Source organism: Xenopus tropicalis, chromosome 8 (assembly GCF_000004195.4).
Source record: "Xenopus tropicalis strain Nigerian chromosome 8, UCB_Xtro_10.0, whole genome shotgun sequence".
NCBI classification, from domain to species: domain Eukaryota; kingdom Metazoa; phylum Chordata; class Amphibia; order Anura; family Pipidae; genus Xenopus; species Xenopus tropicalis.
Window position 1 is genome coordinate 103,908,929 of NC_030684.2, and position 22,605 is coordinate 103,931,533.

Below are 22,605 nucleotides of genomic sequence, written 5' to 3' on the forward strand. Positions count from 1 at the left end.
ATGTATATATCAGTAATTATTGCCCTTTTGCATCTATTCTCTTGAGCCACCATTTTAAGATGGTCTTTGTGCTCCCTCAGATTACATGAAATGAAATAATGCAGCTCTAACTGTAACAGTAAGAATTGTGGAAGCAAAAGACAGAACTCTGTCCATTGATTGGCTGGTGTGGCCTAGCATGTATGTGTGCCTTGGCTTGTTTGTGTGCACACAAACGATCCCAGGAGGCAGCCCTTAATTCTTAAAATGGCAATTTTCTGTTTAGGAGTACCCAATGGCACATCCTACTAAAAAGTATATTTATATGAAAATGGTTTATTTAGAGGAAGCAGGGTTGTACATATGAGCTGGTATATGTGATATATTTTTATAGAGACCTACATTGTTTGGGGGTATAGTTTCCCTTTAATGGGGAATGAGAGGTCAATTTATATTTTTTCAAGTTTTTAATGCCTCTCTCTTTCTATATAAGGTCAGGCCACCACACATGCCATATCCTTAGGCCTATGGCATCACGCCTTATGAATGAAATGAAATGAAAAGTTATCCTGTGGTGGTGGAGTCGGTAGGGGTGGGGGGCATAAAGAGTGTGAGAAAGGAAAATACATAGGAAAAGTGGGTGGGGAAAAGCAGAATATAATCTAAATTTCAAGAGAAGGAAACTACAGAGGACAGTGGGAAGGTAGTAGAAAAAGGAAGTCTATGGGGCAGATTTACTAATCCACGAATCTGAATCCCGAAAGGGAAAAAAACGTATTGGAAACGAAAATTTTGTGACTTTTTCATCACCCTCACGATTTTTCGTATTTGTCGCGACTTTTTCGTCGCCGTCGCGACGTTATTGTATTTTGCGCGATTATTTTGTATTGCGCCATATTAAACGCCGGAAAAACCAATCCGATTTTTTCGCGTCGGCGACGAAAAAGTCGCGGAAAATATCAGAAAAAGTCGCGACGTCAACGGAAAAAGTCGCGGGACATACGAAAGAGTCGCAACGGCGACAAAAAAGTCGCAAAAATACTGATCATTATGAAAAAACGCATTCGGACCTTTCGTGGATTAGTAAATCTCCCCCTATGTGTGTGTTTTTGTGGTGTTTTTCCGCACAATATACGTTGGCCATTTTTTTCCCAGTGCAAAATACATTGAAGTCAGTGGGTGTTTTTTCCTACCATGCTGCAGAGGGAATGGGCAATTAAATCTGTAATAAGAAAATAAACAATAGGAACTAGAAAAAAGGGGTTGGCGTGTATGGGAAACCTCTGATATGGTCACTCTCCAACAGAAGGAGTGCAAAGCAGCTATTCTGCAGCTGTATTCTTCTTCATTTTTCAATTGCTTGCCAGTTAGATTGAGTATGCAGTATGCAAGCTGGAGCATTCCAGTTTCTCTGCAGAATTCTGTGCTGCAGAGAAAGGCTTCTTTAATCAGCATTCGGGTCTAAAACTACACGAATAGAGAGCTGAAGTATTTACGGCCTGAGGGAAGACTAGAATCTAAGGGCATGGCAGAAGAATAATACGTGTTAAAGGCAGCTGCAGTCATAACAAACCCTGAATACTTGTGCAGGCATGAAGTTGCTTACTCCCCATTCTCCCAGGTAGTGTCTGTATATGTTCAACCTATGTCTACTTTTTTACTAGCTGTTTAACTGTCTTCATTGACATAGTTTCTTGCTTTGATTTACTAGCCTCAATATCATCCCTAGTCACCCTTGTATGAGTTTCCCTGCTTTAAACTTTTGGGTTTTTTTTCCTCACTGGAGTATTGTATAAATTGCTAGGGCCACTTTACCATAAATTACACAAAATATTGTGTATATTGCTGGATACCCTGTGTGCATAGTTGTGACTAAAATAAGGGTTTGTAGTAACAGTTCTGTGTTACTATTTGTGCTGCATACCATTACTACACATTTTTAAATCATTGGGCGATTCTTCTTAAATCTTAATATTAAGGGGGGGACTTGAGCCCAAAAGAATCTTTGATGTTACCGTCTTTCTTTTTGATGTTTGTTATTCTGTAGAATTCTAGTAACATATTAAACCAAGGTACCTGGAAATAGATGCAACATGCAAACACAGAAAGTGACCCAAACTTTTTCATGTGAAACCTAAATAACTTAGAACTTCTTTACTATAGATTGCATTCTGTTGTCAGCTACAAATAAAACCTTTTGATAACTTATTTATAAAGTTTTCCTTTTATAACTCTTTAAAAAATGGATAATGTCTTCTTATGTTAGATTGAGTGTCTAATGTTTTCTGGAAGAAGTATGTTTTGTGAATATTTACTTTTCCTACATAAATTATTATTTTTTTTTTTGTGCAATAAAGATGCATATCAGAAACACATTTTGCTTGTTGCAGTGCTGCATGTTAATTTTGCATTGTTACATTGTGCTGCTTTTGCCAGTTGCATCTGGAGTAGAACATTTCATGCACTGAATTATCAATCCTGTTCCTTGATTAGCTGCCAAATAGGCATTTGATGTGGATGGTTTTATTGTTTTGAGTATGTATGTATGTTAGTTTGTCTATTGAGCTATACCATTCTGTTGTCAGTGTCATTGATATCAAAGGAAAGTAGATTTATTCTGCTGAAATATATACAGCATTACGACATGGTACTGCTATGTATACTCTGGCCTGAACATTTTGTTTGCAATACAAGAAACATGTTTTTTTTTTTCCACATTGACTTAGCTACATTGTTATGTTATGAGGCTATTTTAATACATATTGTTAAATATGCAGTACAATGTTTAAAGGCATGCCTTTTAACTTTTGCTGTTAGATCCAGTTGTCATGATAACTACAGTATTGCTATCTGCTTGTCGTTGGTTGCATAATAGAGGTAGCCTTATTGAGATTCAACTTTGCCTGCTACTGTTCTGCTCTTTTCCTCCTAGTCAGGCAGATGTTGGAGCATGCCCCCTAGTCCCAGCAATAACTTTTTTACTTTGCAATAATATTTGTAGGTAGTTTTAGTGCAGTACAAAATATTGTGATTATGGCGAAGGAACACTTATTTTATGGAAAAAAAATTCCATAGTTCTTTATTCCAGGATGCAGGGGTACTTGCTATACATGCACACAAGTAGCATATTTAATATTTAAGGGGGAAGTTTGACTTTTCTTGGCAACATAAATAAACATTGCAACTGGTCAGTCTTTATCTTATAATCTCTCTGTTTTGTTTGTATGACCTAGAATTTGAACTGGAATTTAGATGCTAGGACACCTGGTTGCATGCTATAACAGTAATGATCCATGCACTGAAAGTTATAAACAGGAGCTCACCTTCTTTTTGACTGTCAGTGACATTGCACATGCCCAGTGTGTCAGGACAGCCATTGAGAAGCTAAGCATTGGAAATCATCAAGCAGAAAATAAGGTTTGTCTGTTATTGAAGCTGGTGCTGTAGGGCTGGTTATTAAATACTAATTCGATGGCTCTGGTCTATGCTGCCAAGTAAATGAATTAGCCCAGAATTGTGATTAGTGATGAGCAAAATTTTTTGCCAGGTTAAACAACAAAAAAATACCCATAGATTCCATGTGCGTAACAAAGGGTTGCATGGTATGGAAAGAGGCACTGCGAAAAAAACATTCAGTGCATTTTTGTTTTTTTCCAAGATACAATGTATTTTGCATTTATTACAGAGAGTATTATGTGCTAATTGTGCTAATTGTTATTAAAATGAAATGGTGATGATAAAAACCCTTGGTCCATTTTTTTCATAACCACTTTATTGATTTGTATTGATCTTTATAGATTATTAGAACAGTTTGTGAATCATATTGATGAACTAAAGTTAATGGATGAACGAATTCAAAGGAAAGTGGAGAAATTAGAGCAGCAGTGCCAGAAAGAAGCAAAGGAATTTGCCAAGAAAGTTCAAGAACTGCAGAAGAGTAACCAGGTAACTGGGGGAGGGCAGCAGTACTGCTGTACTGGCGCTTTGGCGACAAGTCGCCACGACAATACCCACGAAGAGGTTTTCCCGATAAGGAATCTGTAAGTTTGGTTCCATATGGACTTCTGAAACTAATAGTTTCAGAAGTCCATATTGAACCAAACTTACAGATTCCTTATCTGGAAAACCCCAGGTCCTAAGCATTCTGGATAACAGATCCCTTACCTAAAATATTTTAGGGCTCTGGCACACGAGGAGATTTGTCGCCGGCGATTTTAAAAGAGCGATTTGGCGACAAGACACCAATGCTAAATCAATGGAAATCGCCAGCGTCAAAACATACAAGGCTACTTCAAATCACCTGCTGTTTCAAATCGCACACAGACCCTTTTCTGAGCGACTTGAGTAAACATGAGGGGGGGTTAACTGTTGAGTTTTCAACCGGAAAACATGGCCTTTTTCATTATTAACAGCTGCGCCAATAATTGTGGCATCCTGGTATCAAATTCTCCTAAACATTTTGACAAAAGGGGAAAAATGATGTTCCTTTGCATTTAAAATTTTAAATTTTTTTTAAAAAGTGCAAATTTTTGATAAAATTAACGTGTAAAGTTTTGTAGAATAGACAACATTAAAATATGCTTTATTTCTGCCATGTGTGCCTCATTATTAGGCTACTGGCCATACCAGTGGCTGTATAACCTTATCACAACGAAAAGGCATTTCACTGAATGCATTGGCATTTTTTTCCTTTCTCTTATTAGGCTTATTTGCAGCTTATAAATATATATTTTAAAATATTTTCCAGGTAGCGTTCCAGCATTTCCAAGAACTTGATGAACACATCAGCTATGTGGCAACTAAGGTGTGTCACCTTGGAGACCAGCTTGAGGGGGTGAACACTCCCAGGCAACGTGCTGTGGAGGCCCAGAAACTGATGACATATTTTAATGAGTTTCTAGATGGTGAACTGCGGTCCGATGTTTTTAACAACCCTGAAAAGGTAAGAGCTGTCAGCAGGGCATTAAGTGATTCCAAGCTATAAGCAGCATTGCCCTAATTACAGGCTGTTGCCATGACTTATTGTGATCACACTTGCAGCAGTTGAAAAGCTGACTCATTAATGTTTAATTGCTCACAGATGTAATTTAACAATATTACCCTGCCGAGTGCTGATAAAGCATTTATTTTATTTGTCTCATTCTGTTTTTGTGGTTGTGTGTATTTTATATAAAGCTCAGTTAATTATTTCTATTGTTAGCCCTTGGCGTTGAGCTGGCATTTAGCTTCCTTCAACACGTTCATAGAGCCTTTTTTGAGTGGGTTTGCTGGATTTATATTTCTAGAGTGCAGATAAATGTTCATCTATTTGTACTGATAATAAAAATAGAGTTTACTACTTTACTTCTTGTGTTCTGTAGCATAATGTTCTTGATTTTTTTCATTTTCCCATATCTGTAGCAGGCTGGGGGCAAATTTATTGCTTTTCAGCTGACTGAAAAAATGCTGTCTGTACCATCAGTGTGTGTTTGATTTGAATTCTTTATTTATTTTGCCAGATAAAAGAGGCAGCTGATATCATTCAGAAACTGCATTTAATTGCCCAAGAGCTTCCCTTTGACAGGTCAGGATTCTTTTTTCGTCTACTGTATTATACATTGATTTAATGTCAGATATACTATTTTTCTCAACTTCTTTATATATTTTTATACTTTTTAAAGTTAACTAATGGTGATGATAATGTGTGTTACTAAGTGCTTTCACTGCAAATAAATGTGCTGTATAGTGTAATTGGATTTCTATATAGTTTCTCCCTTAAATGAGAAGGAAAATTCAACAAATACTAATTTAACTATAACTATTTTAGATTTTAAAGGAGAAGGAAAGGTATAATAACTTGGGGTGCCAAATGTTTTGTACCCCAGTGATTATAATCCCTTAAATTATACCCTGGACTTGCTGAAAACTGCACTTTCCTGGGGTACTTCTCTTCTATATTCTCTATGGCCTCCAGAGCCATAGAGAATATGAGCAGCAGAATGAAGAGATTACTTTTTTTCTTCTAAGTCTGAATTTTAACTTTACTGCACATGGTAACCCAGACTGGACTTAGAGAAGGTCCTGACAGAAGACGAAGATGGCAATGTGGCGCTCCTAGCCTAGTGCCCTGTTTGGTCCAGTTTTCAGTGAACAGGAGCACTGGTCCAATGTCTCAGGTAAAGCTAGAACCACACAGGGCTGCTTATAAGCTTTTTCTCAGCCCACTCTGGTGTCTGTATTTAAAGAATTGCGTAGGCCTGTGTGCCGGCTGTGGCACTAGTATACAGCATTATAATCACTAGTGTGTTCCTAACATTATGGCACCCCCTAGTGACTATACCTTTCCATTTTTTCAGTAAGTATTTGTTTATGGAACTACTGTATTAAACATAACTCTCTGTTTTCATACACAAACAGAAACTTTTCATTTTTTTTTACGATAGTACTAAGGTTTTGAGGTTTTGTATAGGAAACACACTATAACTTGTATTATGTAATTTGTGTACCATGATCAAAAAGGGTTTAATTTGGTCAAAAATTGGTTTACATCTGTCTCAAATTTCTGTATTTTAATTAATGTGTACAGTACTGTGACAATAAAGATTACGTCGTTTAATTTGACTTCTGTTTCAAAATGGACATTTTGTAATGTCTACTGTTGGCTGTCCTTTGCAGGTTTGCAGAAGTAAAATCAAAGATTGCAAGTGAGTAATCTTTTAACTTTATAGTTGATTACCCTTCGCTCCAATTACAGTTTTATAAAGCTACCTTTTGTATTTGGGTTTGTTTAGGTAAATATCATGATTTGGAGCACCAGCTGATTCAAGAATTCACAAGTGCGCAGAGAAGAGGTGAAATATCTCGCATGAGAGAAGTTGCTGCTGTTTTACTTCATTTCAAGGTACAGTGTATCAGCACTGAATGACCCATGCAAGATTAAGCCATGATCACTGCCCTTGCAAATCACATTATTAAGCCAAACATCATGTGCTAACTGTGTATAAATATGTGTACTAAATGTTTGTATCTGAGCATATTTATTTTATCCATGTTTTTCAACAATGTTAGTCCCCCCCTCAGTGATCATAGCCATGTACCGTAGGTACTATTCCATTAAATGTCATGCTACCATGTCCCATTTCTCCCTGAAATAAGATACCTAGAATGTAATGAAATGTGAATACTTCTCTAACCAAAGTATGTTATTGATATAAAAAAAAGTAGAAAAAGTTTTCACTGGTCCCAAATAAGGGCTGTTATTGGCTATTTGGTAACCGCTATATGTACTGGCAGCCTGTAGGAGGCTCTGTTTGGCAGTACACCTGTTTTTTATGCAACCAAAACTTGCCTCCAAGCCAGGAATTCAAAAATGAGCACCTGCTTTGAGACCACTAGGAGCAACATCCATGGAGCTGGTGAGCTACAGGTTGGGGATCACTGCTGTATGGCATTGACTGGTTATGTTTTATGTATAAATGCACTTTGTGTCCTGTTTACTTTTTGTGGACCAAGTAGTACAACTTTCATATTCCACAAATTTAGGTAAACTTAATCTGGACTCTAACACTGTGAGCATTGGGGCATTTATTAAAGTACATGGTTATATGTTCCTTTCTCTTTTATGTTTACTACTAAAGTAACATTATAAACTGAGCTTAACATTATATACACTGGCTCACTTGAAGTTAGCTGGCAGTTTCTTTTTTTAATAATGAACTGTGTTTAAACTAGTGTTTTCACCATATATATTTATTTTCTTAGGGCTATTCTCATTGTGTCGACGTGTACATAAACCAGTGTCAAGAGGTACCTTTTTATATATCTCTTCGAGAAACTCGAAACTCTGCTTAAATGGAACAAAAATGTTAAAATCTTTTTCTGTTTTGTTTTAGGGAGCATATTTAAAATATGATATATTTGAAAACTCTGCTGTGTTGTGTCAACGCGTGAATAGAGAAGTTGGAGATATATTCAGTAATCCAGAAATTGTTTTGGCCAAGCTTATCCAAAACATTTTTGAAGTCAAGATTCAGGTATGCATTATCTTTAAGAATGCAGATTTAATTAATGGAGATACTTATAGCAAAAACAGAATACATACTAAATAGAGTCAGTTGATGCAAAAATTAGGGATGCACTGAATCCAGGATTCAGTTCTAGATTTGGCTAAGATTTTCAGCAGGATTCGGCCAAATCCACACTCTTGGCGGAACGGAATTTTTAAAATCCTGTGACTTTTTGTCATATAAACATGGAAGTTGAACATTTTTCACCGTATGCTACATGTGCAGTTCTCTTTCACCCTTTCTTATCCTAATTTGCCTATGCAAATTAGTATTTGGTTCAGTTAAATCTTTCATTTTGGTGTTCGTCCGAAAATAGTAGATTTGGTGCATCTATAGCAAAAATGTAGCATTACAAACAAGAGACTGCTGGACACTTTTTTTTTTTTTTTTTTGGCCATATCTGGTTGTTTTGCTCCAGACCAGTGATCAGTGGCCTGATACATTTCTTACATGACAAGACATTCCATCGTGACTAATATCTGTCCAAGCTTTGACCAGATATCATTTAAGAAAGCTGTAGTATTAAAATTGTTTTCAGTGAGCATGTGAGGTCCAGGTCCAGCTCATTTGCAGACACCAGGCTCTAAAATCTCAACAGTTTATAGAGCTTCTCTTAATTGGAGATGCCTTCTGCATATGCACTTAACCGAACTTTACAGTTTCTGTAGACTTGAAAGAGTACTGTAGTGCTCAGGAGCACTCTGAGCACATTTACTTATTTTTCTGTTTGGTTTTATATCCCTTTAAGCTAGGATGAGGTCGCACATGGCTCTCTCCAGATGTTGAAATATACAGGTGCTAAAGCCTGTTAGGCAGTAATAGTAGTTAAGTAAATTTTGGGGCATCCCTAGATTTGTTGCATCTCCTTGTTCTCTGTAAATTCGGGTAATGACACACTGACCAATTTCAGGCACTTTTGAGACCTTTTTTTTTTTTTTTTTTACTCCGCATTTTAAACCACCTGTTTGCATAAACTTGCAGTTGAAAGCTCCTAAAAAAATGTTGGCACAATCACTTGGTAGTAATACAAAATATTATAAAATGTAGTCTAACTGTGTGACCAGTTGCTGGCAATGCTGATAATTTGTTTTAAGTAAGCTAAGATTTTTTTCTTTTTTTGTCTCAGAGCTGTGTTAAAGAGCAGCTGGATGAATGCAGAAAATCTGATGCCGAACAATACCTTAAGAGTCTTTATGATCTGTATACAAGGTAATTCAGTTACCAGATTTCAGTTTTAAATGGTGTGTTTAAGTTTGAAGATTCCTTTTTTTTTTTTTTCTCCCTGTACATTATTCTAGAGGAAGTCTACTTAATATTGCACAGTTTTGTCCTTAATGTTTTCACTAGTTACCTTGCATATGGAAGTGTTTATCTTGCTTTTATGTCATGCATTTGAGTTCTCATGTTACTTCATTGCTTTGTCTTATTTCATTATATCTGGCCACGTGGTATTGCTTACCCATGCCACCGAATCCATGTATGTATATAGTTATATAGCATTACTTGTATATACAGTGCTGTAAATATGCTTGACATAACACAATGTTTGCTAACTCTACTTATAGAACTGCTTTCTTAAGATCCTTTCTTGTTAAAAAAAGTATCTGAAAGGAGACTGTTATATTATAATAGCAGCTTAAGACACTCCAACTGTTGTTGAACTATAGCTCATTAGATGCTGTGGGCGCTGTAGCTATACAATATCTGGATGGCTGCAGGTTTTTTTTATTCTTGCTGAGGGGGTTTGTTTTCTTGCTGAGGGGCTTATTGAAGAGTAAATCAATTATTTTAAAAATATTTAGAAGCTGATATTACATTTTTATTTTTTGATAATTTCCCTTTCATTTGTATCGGAAAAATGTAAGTAGAAACCTGCTGGATATATTTTGAAGCTTTACCTTTTTACTTGGCAAACATGCTTCACCTGCTTCTTAAGTGTATTTCAACTGTACAGATATAACCATGCTGTGTTTTAAGTGTATCTGTTTATCTTGCTGTACTTGACAATTGATCAAGGGTCACTTATTAATTTTGATTTTTTTTTCTAATACAGGACTACAGGTCTCTCAAGTAAACTGATGGAGTTCAATCTGGGAACGGACAAACAGACCTTTCTGTCAAAGTTAATAAAGTCCATTTTCATCAGCTACCTGGAGAACTACATTGATGTTGAAACTGCCTACTTGCGAAGTCGAAGTTCTGTGATTTTACAGCGTTATTATGACTCTAAGAATCACCAGAAGAGACCTATTGGAGGTGGGGGGTAAGTTTATTTGCCCTCACACCAAAATCATAAACAAAATTAGCCTCACATTGTAAACACAGCATGATGTACTAATAGAACGAATTTCCCTTCTTGTTTCACTGCATTTCAAAGCAATGTTTTACAAGCCTTCACTACCCTGACAAGAAGGAAAAGGTGCTGAGGAATGAACTTTTTTTATTATGTGGAAAGGTTACATGCTATATACCTACAATATTGTTTTGTAGGTACCATGTGGTGTGTTTCATTGCCTTGTAGAGCATTTAACCCCATTTATTAAAATGCCCATTGTTTATTCCCTATACACTTACTAGAATGGTAAGAACAAGCATTTGGTATTTTATGTGATTTGCCTTTAAAAGGAACTGTAATGCATAATGTTAAGCTTTTTACAGCCTGTAGGCACTGAATCCAGGGCCTGTATATGGAAAATTATACTGCCCTCATAGTGGAATTATTTTATGTGACAATCATGGCCACTTTGTGTTTCTCTGAAATCTTGAATATTTAGCTTTTTGCTTTGCGGATCATACAAATACAACTAACATCTTTCCTGTTTTTAAATCACACTGTAGAATTCAAGATCTAAAGGAAAGGATAAGGCAGCGTACAAACCTCCCTTTGGGACCTAGTATTGACACACACGGAGAGACATTTTTATCTCAAGAAGTTGTGGTTAACTTGCTGCAAGAAACAAAGCATGCCTTTGAGCGATGTCATAAGGTGAGTTTTTATGAATTAGAATTTTCTAGATTGTTTGGTATGATTATGTTTTAGGCTGATGGCACACAGACCTGCTACCTGTTTGCCAATAGTATTAGGAGTCCAAGGAGTCATTAAGTATGAAATTAGAAAATCCTTGTAATGAGGTAATGTGCTAAAAAGCTCTTTGACTTGAACTGGAAACATTTGACAACACCAGTACTAGCATTTTCAGCCCCAAAACACTTGCTAAATCTTAGATGATCTGAGGTGATTTTGAGCACCCTGTGTCTCAGGCCTTCAGTGTCTGAAGGAATAAAGGTCCATGGCAAAGGGCCTTTTTATTTGGGTTTCTCCCAACTATGGCATGCTATAATGCAAGAAAGGAATGTATATGCAAAAATACTTTTTTTTTCTTTTCTTGGCACTTGTATTTGTTATCCCTCAAAATTATTTGAAACCATACAAAACAGTTTGTGATAACCAATAATTCAGATTTGGTGTTTGAATCAACTGAGAGCAAAGCATTTGGTTGAATCTTAAGGGCTAAACTACATGGGAGATTGTGATCAGATTTTGTGGGTCAGATTTTATCTGACTCAGTCTTGTCGTGCAAAAGCACAATATTTTGTACTTTGTATTTTGATCCTACAAAATCTGATCCCCACAGCTGTAAAGTTCAGATCAGATAAAGTTGGCTGGTGTGTTTTGTTCATGCATCTACATCCTACAGTTCATATATTTCAGTGTAGGAATAATGTCTTTCAGACACCATCAGACCATGTAGATTACATGCAAGATTTTTTTAGCAGTCCCTTTATTTTTTTAATCCGTGCAACTACAATCAGCTTGTAGGATGCAATCTGTAGATCCGACACCATCCTAAAAAATCTCCCATGTAGTTTAGCGCTAAATTTGCCCATTTAATATGTAACAAGATATGCAAAAGTACAGTCGTTCATGCTGATGTTTGGGAGCTTGTCCTCAGCATGCTAGGAAATAAGACATTTTGTAATATGGTAAGAAAATGTAGGATTTTTAAATAAATGACCTCTCAAGCCCATATTTACTGTTCTGGTGCACAAGAATTTTACTGTATTTTTCTGTTTTTAGCTTTCAGATCCATCAGATCTCCCAAAGAACGCTTTTAGAATATTTTCCATTCTTGTGGATTATTTATGCATTGAACATATTGATTATGCACTGGAAATAGGTTTAGTAGGTAAGGTTTTATTCTCTTTTTTAGTGAGCGATTACAAAATTTTTATGCAACTTAAAGAAGGCCACTCAGTGGTAGGTATACATACCACTCATTGTTCATTTTAACCTGTACATTGCTATCATTTTATTGGTTGATTTGAATCACATACACCCCAGCCAGTGCAGTTTTCTCCTAACAGGAGCACTGGCGGGTTTTTATTCAGGTAAGCGATTACAATCATTGGGGGGTGCCTAACATTTTGGCACCCCCCAGTGATTTTAACTTTCCTTCTCCTTTAAAAAAAATTCTTCCAAATTCAAGCAAAATCATGAGCATCTGAATCTGTTAATTAATAATGTGTAAAAGACCCCATATGCATTTATATTAGGGATGTACCAAATTCGAATCCTTAAAATCAAGTGACTTTTTGTCCTTTAGAAGTTACCTTCCTGCCAGGGTTAATGTAAATCGGTAGTGGTAAAGCATGCATTGTGTTGTAGCCCGTAATTGCTTTGCAAGACAACTTCAGACTACTTATGTAGATTTTACCACTGGGGCTGTTTTCGCCCACTCTTGACAAGATAAAATGCCCATGACAAAACATTCTCTTTGCCAGTAAGTTATTTAACAATAGTTTTATATATCTGTGACATACAAACCTTACTTTCCTCTAATAATATCTTGTATAGCATGTCCTGTTATTGTTTACATCACTTATTCTGCTACCTGATATTTTTATGTATTTGTTTGAAAGGACATTATCCTCCGTAACATCCATCTCAAATACCATACTTTAAAGGGGTTGTTCACCTATAAATTAACTTTTAGTATTATGTAAAGAATGATATTCTGAGATGATTTGCAATTGGTCTTCATTTTTTATTTTATCATTTGTGAATTATTATGTTTTTAATAATTGAACAGCTGTCTGATTTGGAATTTCAGCAGCTATCTGGTTGCTAAGATCCAAATTACCCTAGCACCCAGGCAGTGGTATAAATAAGAAAATGTAAACTGAATAGGAGGGAGCCTGAACTGCATGATAGATAAAAACATTTTACAGTAACAATAAAACTGTTGCCTCATGGAGCAATAGTTTTTTAGCTGCTGGGGCCAGTAACCCCCATTGAAAAGAGTCAGAAGAAGCAGCAAATAAAAACAACTAAGAGATAAAAAAAAAATGAAGACCAAATGAAAGATGCATAGAATTGGCCATTCTATAAAATGCTGAAAGTTAACTTAAAGGTAAACACCTCTTTTTAACATGTATCCTGCAAGTAACGCCTGAGACTAGAACCGATGTTCACTGGAAGGAACAAGGTAACATTTTTGTTTTATTCCTTTCTTTCAGCAATACCATCTCCAGATTCAAAGAATGCCAATCTATATTTTTTCGATGTTGTGCATCAGGCCAATACGATTTTCCATTTATTTGATAAACAGTTCAATGATCATCTCATGCCATTAATTAGGTAAGTTTTTTTTCTAGTATGTGTTGATAAAGAGTGGCATTTCCTTCTCTCCCTTTATCGCTCTCATTACCTTTCATTCTTTAGTTAAACAGATCTTACAGTGGTTTGTACTATTTCCATAAGATGATTCTTCAACAGGGACATAGTGGGTATGCTTTAGTAATTGATAATTAGTGGGACATAGTGGGTATGCTTTAGTAATTGATAATTAGTATAGCATTATTAGCTTGGTTGAAGCAAGCCTCTTATTCTGTACCAAATACTCACATTTTATCAAACTGTTTGTTTTGTCACACATTTGTCACTTTAAGGGAAATGGAGCTATTTTCCCAGTTTTGGACCATTATATACAGTTAATTCAGGGTCGGACTGGGGGGTGCAGGGCCCACCGGGGCTGCTGCCCTAGGGGCCCTGCAGGTGCCCCTGCCAGCCGCGTCCCCCGCACCCCCTCCCGCCCTCCCGCATGGCCCCCCGCTGAGCGACCCCGCAGGGGCCCGAACCTGAGTTAATATTTTCCTATTAGAGATGTTCTCAAATTTGAGTTCTGCTCCTAAAATTTAATCTGTTTCTAGCCTAGCCAGTACTCTGCAGTTAACTTTTATATCCATATTGTAAAGAAAAGAGTCCTTCCTTATGCCAAGTTTTTGCCTTATACCAAATTTTGTCTGAACTTCCCCCAGAGTTCCCCCCAGAGTTCAGAGTTTTTGTGCCAATGGTGATAAGGAGTGCTCCCTTCCCTAAGGCTAATGCCACATAGAAAGATTAATCACCCAATAAATAAATCTCTGCTACTGCAGGTGACTAATCTCCCCAAAATACCGGTGGAAAGGCATACACATTGCTTTGTTTTTTGAAGTTGTGCGAAGTTGCCTGAAGGAGGAAACTTTGTGCAACTTCGGAAAAACTGAACGACGCGCATGCCTTTCCAGAAGCGATTCACTTTGTTGCTGGTGGAAAGGCATTTTGGAGAGATTAGCCACCCGCAGAAGCAGAGATTTATCATGGGCGACTAATCTCTCCGTGGGGCATTAGCCTAAGGTCTAGTCTTTTTTAGGCTTTGGAGATAAGAAGCAGCTTATTATATAAAGAACTGATCTGTTAACTATGTTTTAGTTATGTCTGGACAAAATGGTATTGACTGCCAGAGTTGCAGTCAATACATCTGGAGTTAAATCTCAGCTACCATTGGTGACTAACCTTCTCGAAATGCCTTCTCACTGTTAATAAAGTAAAAATGAAGTGTCATGTATGCCTTCCCACCAGCGATTCACTTTATTCCTGGTGGGCAGGCCCATATTTTTATATAGGCACTTAAGGGCCTGTGCCTAGGGCGAACAGCCCTCGGTGCCTATAGAATTGATAGATTTTTAAATAGCTGCCAGATTAGACCTGAGCAAATCCAGCGGCTGAGTTGGGCGGGGTGAGGATGCAGCGCAGTGCTTGAGGGCGAATGTGACATCACATACAGCGGAAGTTACATCAGTCGCAGTTGCGACATCACTTCTGCAACCTGGGGGGGGGGGGGTGTTTAGGTCCAGTGCCTAGGGTGGCACCAGACCTAAATACAGCCCTGCAGCTGGGAGTGCATTCGGGGAGATTAGTCGCCAGCGATAAGAGTGTTGAACCTTGAGCTGATATTTAGGATTTTTTGGCCATTGTTCAGGGAAGTAAATTGATGTGTTTTTTATATTCACTCTTATACCTTGATAACAAAAGGAGAGAATGTTGGATGGTGAAATGCAGTTTTGTGCAGGGGAGCTGCGTATTTATATCTAAATTGGCAGCAGTATAGACCTTGGACACCAGAGGGCAGTCCTAGAAAAATTTGTGGCCATTCTGTTAGCTGTGCAAATAATAAGGGGATTGGGGCAATGCTCTCTGTCGCCCTCTCCAGTTCATTTTGAGGACCCTTTCCATTTATGGCTTCTTTGATCTTGCTGCGCAGAATCTTAACATTTCACATGAGGCACAACACTTACCAAAAAAGAACTTGGAAATATAAAGAGAGAGAGACCAAGTAGATATAGGCATTACCTTTGCCACATCTATAGAGCACATTCCAAAAGCAGAACCACTTAACCAAATCAAATTCTTTAGCAAAGTTACAAAGTTCTTTTTTCCAAGTTCTTTTGCAAAGCTACAGCACAACCACATTAAGGTACTCGTGGTTGATTTGTAGGGTTTGTAAATGCCAGTGAAATTATATTGTTTGCATGTTTTTATAATAGTCTGCTGTTTTTCTTGTTTCTTCTATACCCAGTTCATCCCCAAAACTTACTGAGTGTCTTCAAAAGAAAAAAGAAATAATAGAACAGATGGAGGTGAAACTAGATACTGGAATTGACAGGTAATACATATCTATTTCTTAAGGTATCGTCAGTATTGTAGAAATATGTCTTATCAATATCACACTGCTTCCCGAAAGAGATCTCCTTAAAACATTTAATATGGTGTCAGCATCGGTCATTTTTGGAAGAGATTTGAATCAATTAACTTTTTTGTTTAGAAGCCATAAATTATGTTTAAACCATGTAAAGGCTACACGGTGAATCTTCATTTTAAACCCCAAAAACATATTTTTGCCCAATAAGACAAAACATAATTTTAAGCAACTTTGCAGTATGAATTTTTATTAAATGTTTTTAGTGCTCTAAAAGTTATTTGTAAATGTAATTGCTGTTGAAAGCTGCATTTGCTGAACTCCTGGTTGTTTCTTTTTAAACAATGTTGCAAATGTCAGTCTCCTCCAGCAAGGCAGGTCTGTCAGTCTGCTGCTTTGTGTTACATTGTTTTAAATGCCAGAGCCACCAGGGCTGAGAATAGAAAAGGAGAGACGAACACTGCTTTTATTAGCAATTATATATACAAAAAACTGCAAAAACTATTACAAATTTTTCATCAGAATTATGTTTATATTTTATTTGGCAAACATTTTTTGAGTTGACTTGTCCTTTTACAAACTCCTCTCTATCAGCTCATTTCATTCATCTGACCAGGACAGACCTAATCTTTCATCATTAAATGTTATGGTTCAATTAACATAGGAAATGAGGGGTGCATACAGCAAATTTGACAAGACTGCAACCAGGACTCCCTGGATATATAACCTGTTCCTTTAAAGCTGGTGTGACCTGCTTGATATAACTAAACACATCTACTTACATAGCGACCACTGTAATGTCTAGGAATAGTATTCTCCTGCCTGTGTATATACCTGTGCTTGACTTGACGCCAATCCAATGCCATTATATCAGACACTGTTTTGTACTTTGTTGTTTTGTGTTGTTGTAAAAACCAAAACCAACAATGTTCAGTTTAACTGCTCTGGCTCAATCTCATCCTTCATTTTATATTGCCAGAAATGTTCTGTTTAGTTTCACTGCTGACCCATATAGCATCATATATTTACTAGATGCATTATAGGTGATTGTGTTATTTATTTTTAGAACAATAAATTGCATGGTTGGCCAAATGAAACAAATACTGGCAGCAGAGCAAAAAAAGACAGATTTCAAACCAGAAGATGAAAATAATGTATTAATCCAATACACTACAGTAAGTAAACTGAAGGTTTAGAAAGATTTTGCTCTATTTACTTTGTTTATAATCTGTTAGAATAGTGGCTTCTCATAATACTTACTTTTCCTAAATTAGGCATGTGTGAAAGTTTGCCTTTATGTCCGAAAGCAAGTAGAGAAGATAAGGAACTCAATGGATGGAAAGAATGTGGACACAGTGCTTATGGAGCTGGGTGTGCGCTTCCATCGTCTCATTTATGAGCATCTCCAGCAATTTTCGTACAGCTCAATGGGAGGAATGCTTGCAATTTGTGATGTTGCAGAATATAGAAGATGTGCCAAGGACTTTAAGGTTTGTAAGTTAGGCCCTGGCCTCCACACTGTCTGCTCCTTTAAGTGTATTTGAAAGAATATCTATTACAAGTTATACAGAATTCCTGATTATTCACCTTACCCTTACATTTAATCACATCACTTCTTTGGGCCCCCCCCCTGGCTGGGGCAGCCCCAGTTTGGGTTCTACTGACTCAACTGTATTTGTACAATATTGAATTAAGAGTAACTAAACTGAAAGGTCAGTTTGACTGTAAAAATTGGAGCTCTGCTCAGTTGTGCTGTGGTTAACATGAACTAATCCTGGGCTGTGAAGGGAATATTTGCTATTTAGTGAGATTTCTAAATAATGTATGCCAAGCAATGGCAAGGTTAAAAGAAAATCACAAATTATTTTGCCATTTCAGGAACTAATTAAGAAAACCATAATCCATTCTACTATTAATCATTTTTAAACCATTTAAATATTAATGATGTAGCTCCTTTATTTTGTCACTGAATTGCTAAAAAGGGATGAGTCTCACATGTAAAATACTTTTTAAATGAAATATTTAAGGGGAAGATGATACTTATTGCATTCTAACTTTTTTTCAGATTCCACTTGTATTGCAACTTTTTGACACTCTTCACTCGCTCTGCAACCTCCTGGTGGTGGCCCCTGACAATTTGAAGCAAGTTTGCTCAGGGGAACAGCTTGCCAACCTAGACAAGAATATCCTACATTCCTTTGTGCAGCTGCGAGCTGACTACAGACCTGCGCGCCTTGCCAGACACTTCAGCTGAACATTTTACTGGCAGGGCATCTGTGTGGTAGATCAGTGCCAGCCCAGGACTTTGAGAACGCACAGGGAGTTTATCCGTAGTACATAGAGGTTGCTTGGCAGTGACTGAGGGGCAAAACAGTGATTGCCACATTCATAGTATCTATTATGCTTCCAGTTTCACTGTTGGCAAAGTGGGGAGGAGCATCATATATTTTATTTTAAATATGGACGCAAAAATCTTTGTCTCCTTTGTTTTGCAACGGCATTTCTTTTTGTACTGGAAACATAACTTACTACAGTGGAGGTTCTCCATATAGGCCGTGTGATTATGTGTTTAAACAATATAGTGGCAGTGCTGCTTTTATATGATGGACAAGCAAAGGTTATTTTTAATGCACTGTGTTAAAGATGGCATTGTCTGGGTTTAGAGATCTAGTTATGTAGGCCAACTACCTTTATCTTTTTCTTTCTGTGGTCTTGTGAGCCTGGACACCCAGGCTGCTACTTAATATTATAACTACTACCATAACAATTCCTTTTGAAATATTTACATATTATTGTTTTTATTTGACATCCTCTGATGCTTTATTTGTGAATTGTGCTTAGATTTGAACACCCTTTCAGGCTGCAACAATATTATGCCAGAATTGTTTTCCTTATGCAGTATCATCTTATGATCCCAAAAATCTCTAATTTATTTGTACAGATCTTTAACCAGAATTAGAACCATTCTTTTGATATAAATCCTTGCATTGCACATAATATGGCAGTGGAGACCCAAAAGTCTTGTCTATAATTGTGACTCAGTATTGTCCAGATTATACATGTTTACGGACAGCCTTGTGTCTCTTGCACATAGTAAAACACAACTGATTTGTATTTTAAAATGTATATAAAATAAACATGTTTTAGGAATAATAAAATGTGTCTCTAGATTTTCTTGACATTTTAACCAGGCAATGGGATCCTCTAAATGTTTTAAACAGACTGCACCTCAAAAGCATTGTTCCCATTTGAATGAAATTTTAGTATCATTTTGAGACAATTTGCATTTATTGCATTTGGTCTTAATTTTGGTTTTTATTTGCATTTTTTGAGTTATTTAGCTTTTTCTCAGCACTTTAATGCTGTTTTTTAATAAGACAAAAAAAAAAAAAAAAAAATATATATATATATATATATATATATATATATATATATATAGCAAGAACAAACGGAGCACACCCTATTGAAATTCAAATGCCCAGGGTGCTGGCTAAAAAATATAAAGCAAGAAAAAAGAGCTGCACTCACCAGGACTTGGCAAAAATATAGTAAGTTTATTTAAGCAAAAAGATCCAACGTTTCGAGCACCAACTGTGCTCTTCCTCAGGGTTTTTTTTCCCTGAGGAAGAGCACAGTTGGTGCTCGAAACGTTGGATCTTTTTGCTTAAATAAACTTACTATATTTTTGCCAAGTCCTGGTGAGTGCAGCTCTTTTTTCTTGCTATATATATATATATATATATATATATATAATTAGAAAGAATATGCCGCATATATTGAGATATATTGACCTGTAGGAACAGGTCAAAGCAGGCACTCACGTATAATGAAGTAATAATTTGCCTGGGTGCAGTATAAAGTGAGCATACAAAATTAGAAAGAATATGCCGCACACACAGGTCTTAGATTATTACTTCAATATATATATATATACAAACTACATTTATGTCTGGTCTGGTATATTTGGGATAATTATTAACCTATTGTTTCTCCTATTCAAAGTAACTAGATTAGTTGTGGCCAGACTTGGCTGTTTTACTTTTGACTGCTATTCCCATATCTGGAGCATGGGAGCATTTTTAGTAATGCAGGTGCCAGGGAGCTGTTAAGTTGTTACCTGTCCATTGTTTTGCTGATCGGAAAGGAAAGGGGGGTAACGCTCTAACTTGCAGCACAGCAGTAAAGAGAGACTAACGTTTATCAGAGCATAAGACACATGGCTGAGGGCACCTGGGAAACTAAAAACTTGTCTAGCCCCTTGTCAGATTTCAAAAGTAAATTTAAAAAAAATCAGTTTGTTCTTTTGGAAAACAGATTTCAATGCAGAATTCTGCTGGGTGAGGGTGCTACAAGAGGCAAGTAATAAGGTCAGGTCACTGATTTGATAGATGCTGTGAAAAAAAGCCCTGCACTTCTCTTGAATCTAGGTGCCATAAAAACAAATTACATGTTCATACATCTTCAAAAGATGGCCTTTATAATCCCTTTATTTACAGCCATTAAACTGCTATACTCCAACCCCAGAGCAACATTAAACTACCCAAAAAATATAAGTGCTAAATCCCAATCCACAATGGCAGCAGGCAAGGCTTTTATACAGTGGTGTGAAAAACTATTTGCCCCCTTCCTGATTTCTTATTCTTTTGCATGTTTGTCACACAAAATGTTTCTGATCATCAAACACATTTAACTATTAGTCAAAGATAACACAAGTAAACACAAAATGCAGTTTTTAAATGAGGGTTTTTATTATTTAGGGAGAAAAAAAATCCAAACCCACATGGCCCTGTGTGAAAAAGTAATTGCCCCCTGAACCTAATAACTGGTTGGGCCACCCTTAGCAGCAATAACTGCAATCAAGCGTTGGCGATAACTTGCAACGAGTCTTTTACAGCGCTCTGGAGGAATTTTGGCCCACTCATCTTTGCAGAATTGTTGTAATTCAGCTTTATTTGAGGGTTTTCTAGCATGAACCGCCTTTTTAAGGTCATGCCACAACATCTCAATAGGATTCAGGTCAGGACTTTGACTAGGCCACTCCAAAGTCTTCATTTTGTTTTTCTTCAGCCATTCAGAGGTGGATTTGCTGGTGTGTTTTGGGTCATTGTCCTGCTGCAGCACCCAAGATCGCTTCAGCTTGAGTTGACGAACAGATGGCCGGACATTCTCCTTCAGGATTTTTTGGTAGACAGTAGAATTCATGGTTCCATCTATCACAGCAAGCCTTCCAGGTCCTGAAGCAGCAAAACAACCCCAGACCATCACACTACCACCACCATATTTTACTGTTGGTATGATGTTCTTTTTCTGAAATGCTGTGTTACTTTTACGCCAGATGTAACGGGACACGCACCTTCCAAAAAGTTCAACTTTTGTCTCGTCGGTCCACAAGGTATTTTCCCAAAAGTCTTGGCAATCATTGAGATGTTTTTTAGCAAAATTGAGACGAGCCATATTGTTCTTTTTGCTTAAAAGTGGTTTGCGCCTTGGAAATCTGCCATGCAGGCCGTTTTTGCCCAGTCTCTTTCTTATGGTGGAGTCGTGAACACTGACCTTAATTGAGGCAAGTGAGGCCTGCAGTTCTTTAGATGTTGTCCTGGGGTCTTTTGTGGCCTCTCGGATGAGTTGTCTCTGCGCTCTTGGGGTAATTTTGGTCGGCCGGCCACTGCTGGGAAGGTTCACCACTGTTCCATGTTTTTGCCATTTGTGGATAATGGCTCTCACTGTGGTTCGCTGGAGTGCCAAAGCTTTAGAAATGGCTTTATAACCTTTACCAGACTGACAGATCTCAATTACTTTTGTTCTGATTTGTTCCTGAATTTCTTTGGATCTTGGCATGATGTCTAGCTTTTGAGGTGCTTTTGGTCTACTTCTCTGTGTCAGGTAGCTCCTATTTAAGTGATTTCTTGATTGAAACAGGTGTGGCAGTAATCAGGCCTGGGGGTGACTACAGAAATTGATATTGAAATTGAAAATTGAAATTGATAAACCACAGTTAAGTTATTTTTTAACAAGGGGGGCAATCACTTTTTCACACAGGGCCATGTAGATTTGGAGTTTTTTTTCTCCCTTAATAACGTAAACCTTCATTTAAAAACTGCATTTTGTGTTCAATTATGTTATCTTTGACTAATAGTTAACGGTTTTTGATGAGCAGAAACATTTAAGTGTGACAAACATGCAAAAGAATAAGAAATCAGGAAGGGGGCAAATAGTTTTTCACACCACTGTATGTATTAAGTGTTGAACCCTTAGCCTCTGCCATTAGAACCCACAGAGATACTGTAAATCCTAAAAATCAGATTAGGAGTTTGCGTTTTTGCTCTTTTCAGGTGATATATTTATGATACTATAGATATGACACATATATGTATTTATGACACTTAGAAACCCCATGAGATATCTGCAAGATCTGCTTTCTTCATTGACAATATAGTGCGCATTCAGGATATAAACTGAGAGTTATAAACATTGAGGCCCAATTTCTCCCTCAAATGTTAGAATGCTAAGAGCAGTAGCACTGGCTGGCAAAATGCAAGGCCTCGTGGTACCAAATATACAAA

The 22,605-nt window shown here is 37.0% G+C and overlaps 1 protein-coding gene across 1 annotated transcript in view; it reads left to right on the forward strand.

Moving 5' to 3' along the window:
- exoc5 (exocyst complex component 5) overlaps nt 1–19,200 on the forward strand; it is a 21,986-nt gene extending 2,786 nt beyond the window's left edge. Inside the window, 16 exon segments of the mRNA NM_001017342.2 lie at nt 3,777–3,924; nt 4,727–4,921; nt 5,478–5,542; nt 6,634–6,662; nt 6,750–6,859; nt 7,720–7,764; nt 7,851–7,991; nt 9,151–9,233; nt 10,078–10,287; nt 10,863–11,010; nt 12,103–12,211; nt 13,542–13,662; nt 15,923–16,009; nt 17,109–17,217; nt 17,317–17,532; nt 18,108–19,200. Of these exon segments, the coding sequence (NP_001017342.1) occupies nt 3,777–3,924; nt 4,727–4,921; nt 5,478–5,542; nt 6,634–6,662; nt 6,750–6,859; nt 7,720–7,764; nt 7,851–7,991; nt 9,151–9,233; nt 10,078–10,287; nt 10,863–11,010; nt 12,103–12,211; nt 13,542–13,662; nt 15,923–16,009; nt 17,109–17,217; nt 17,317–17,532; nt 18,108–18,296 (2,005 nt within the window). The 3' untranslated portion in view covers nt 18,297–19,200.
- Nucleotides 19,201–22,605: the final 3,405 nt, after the last annotated feature.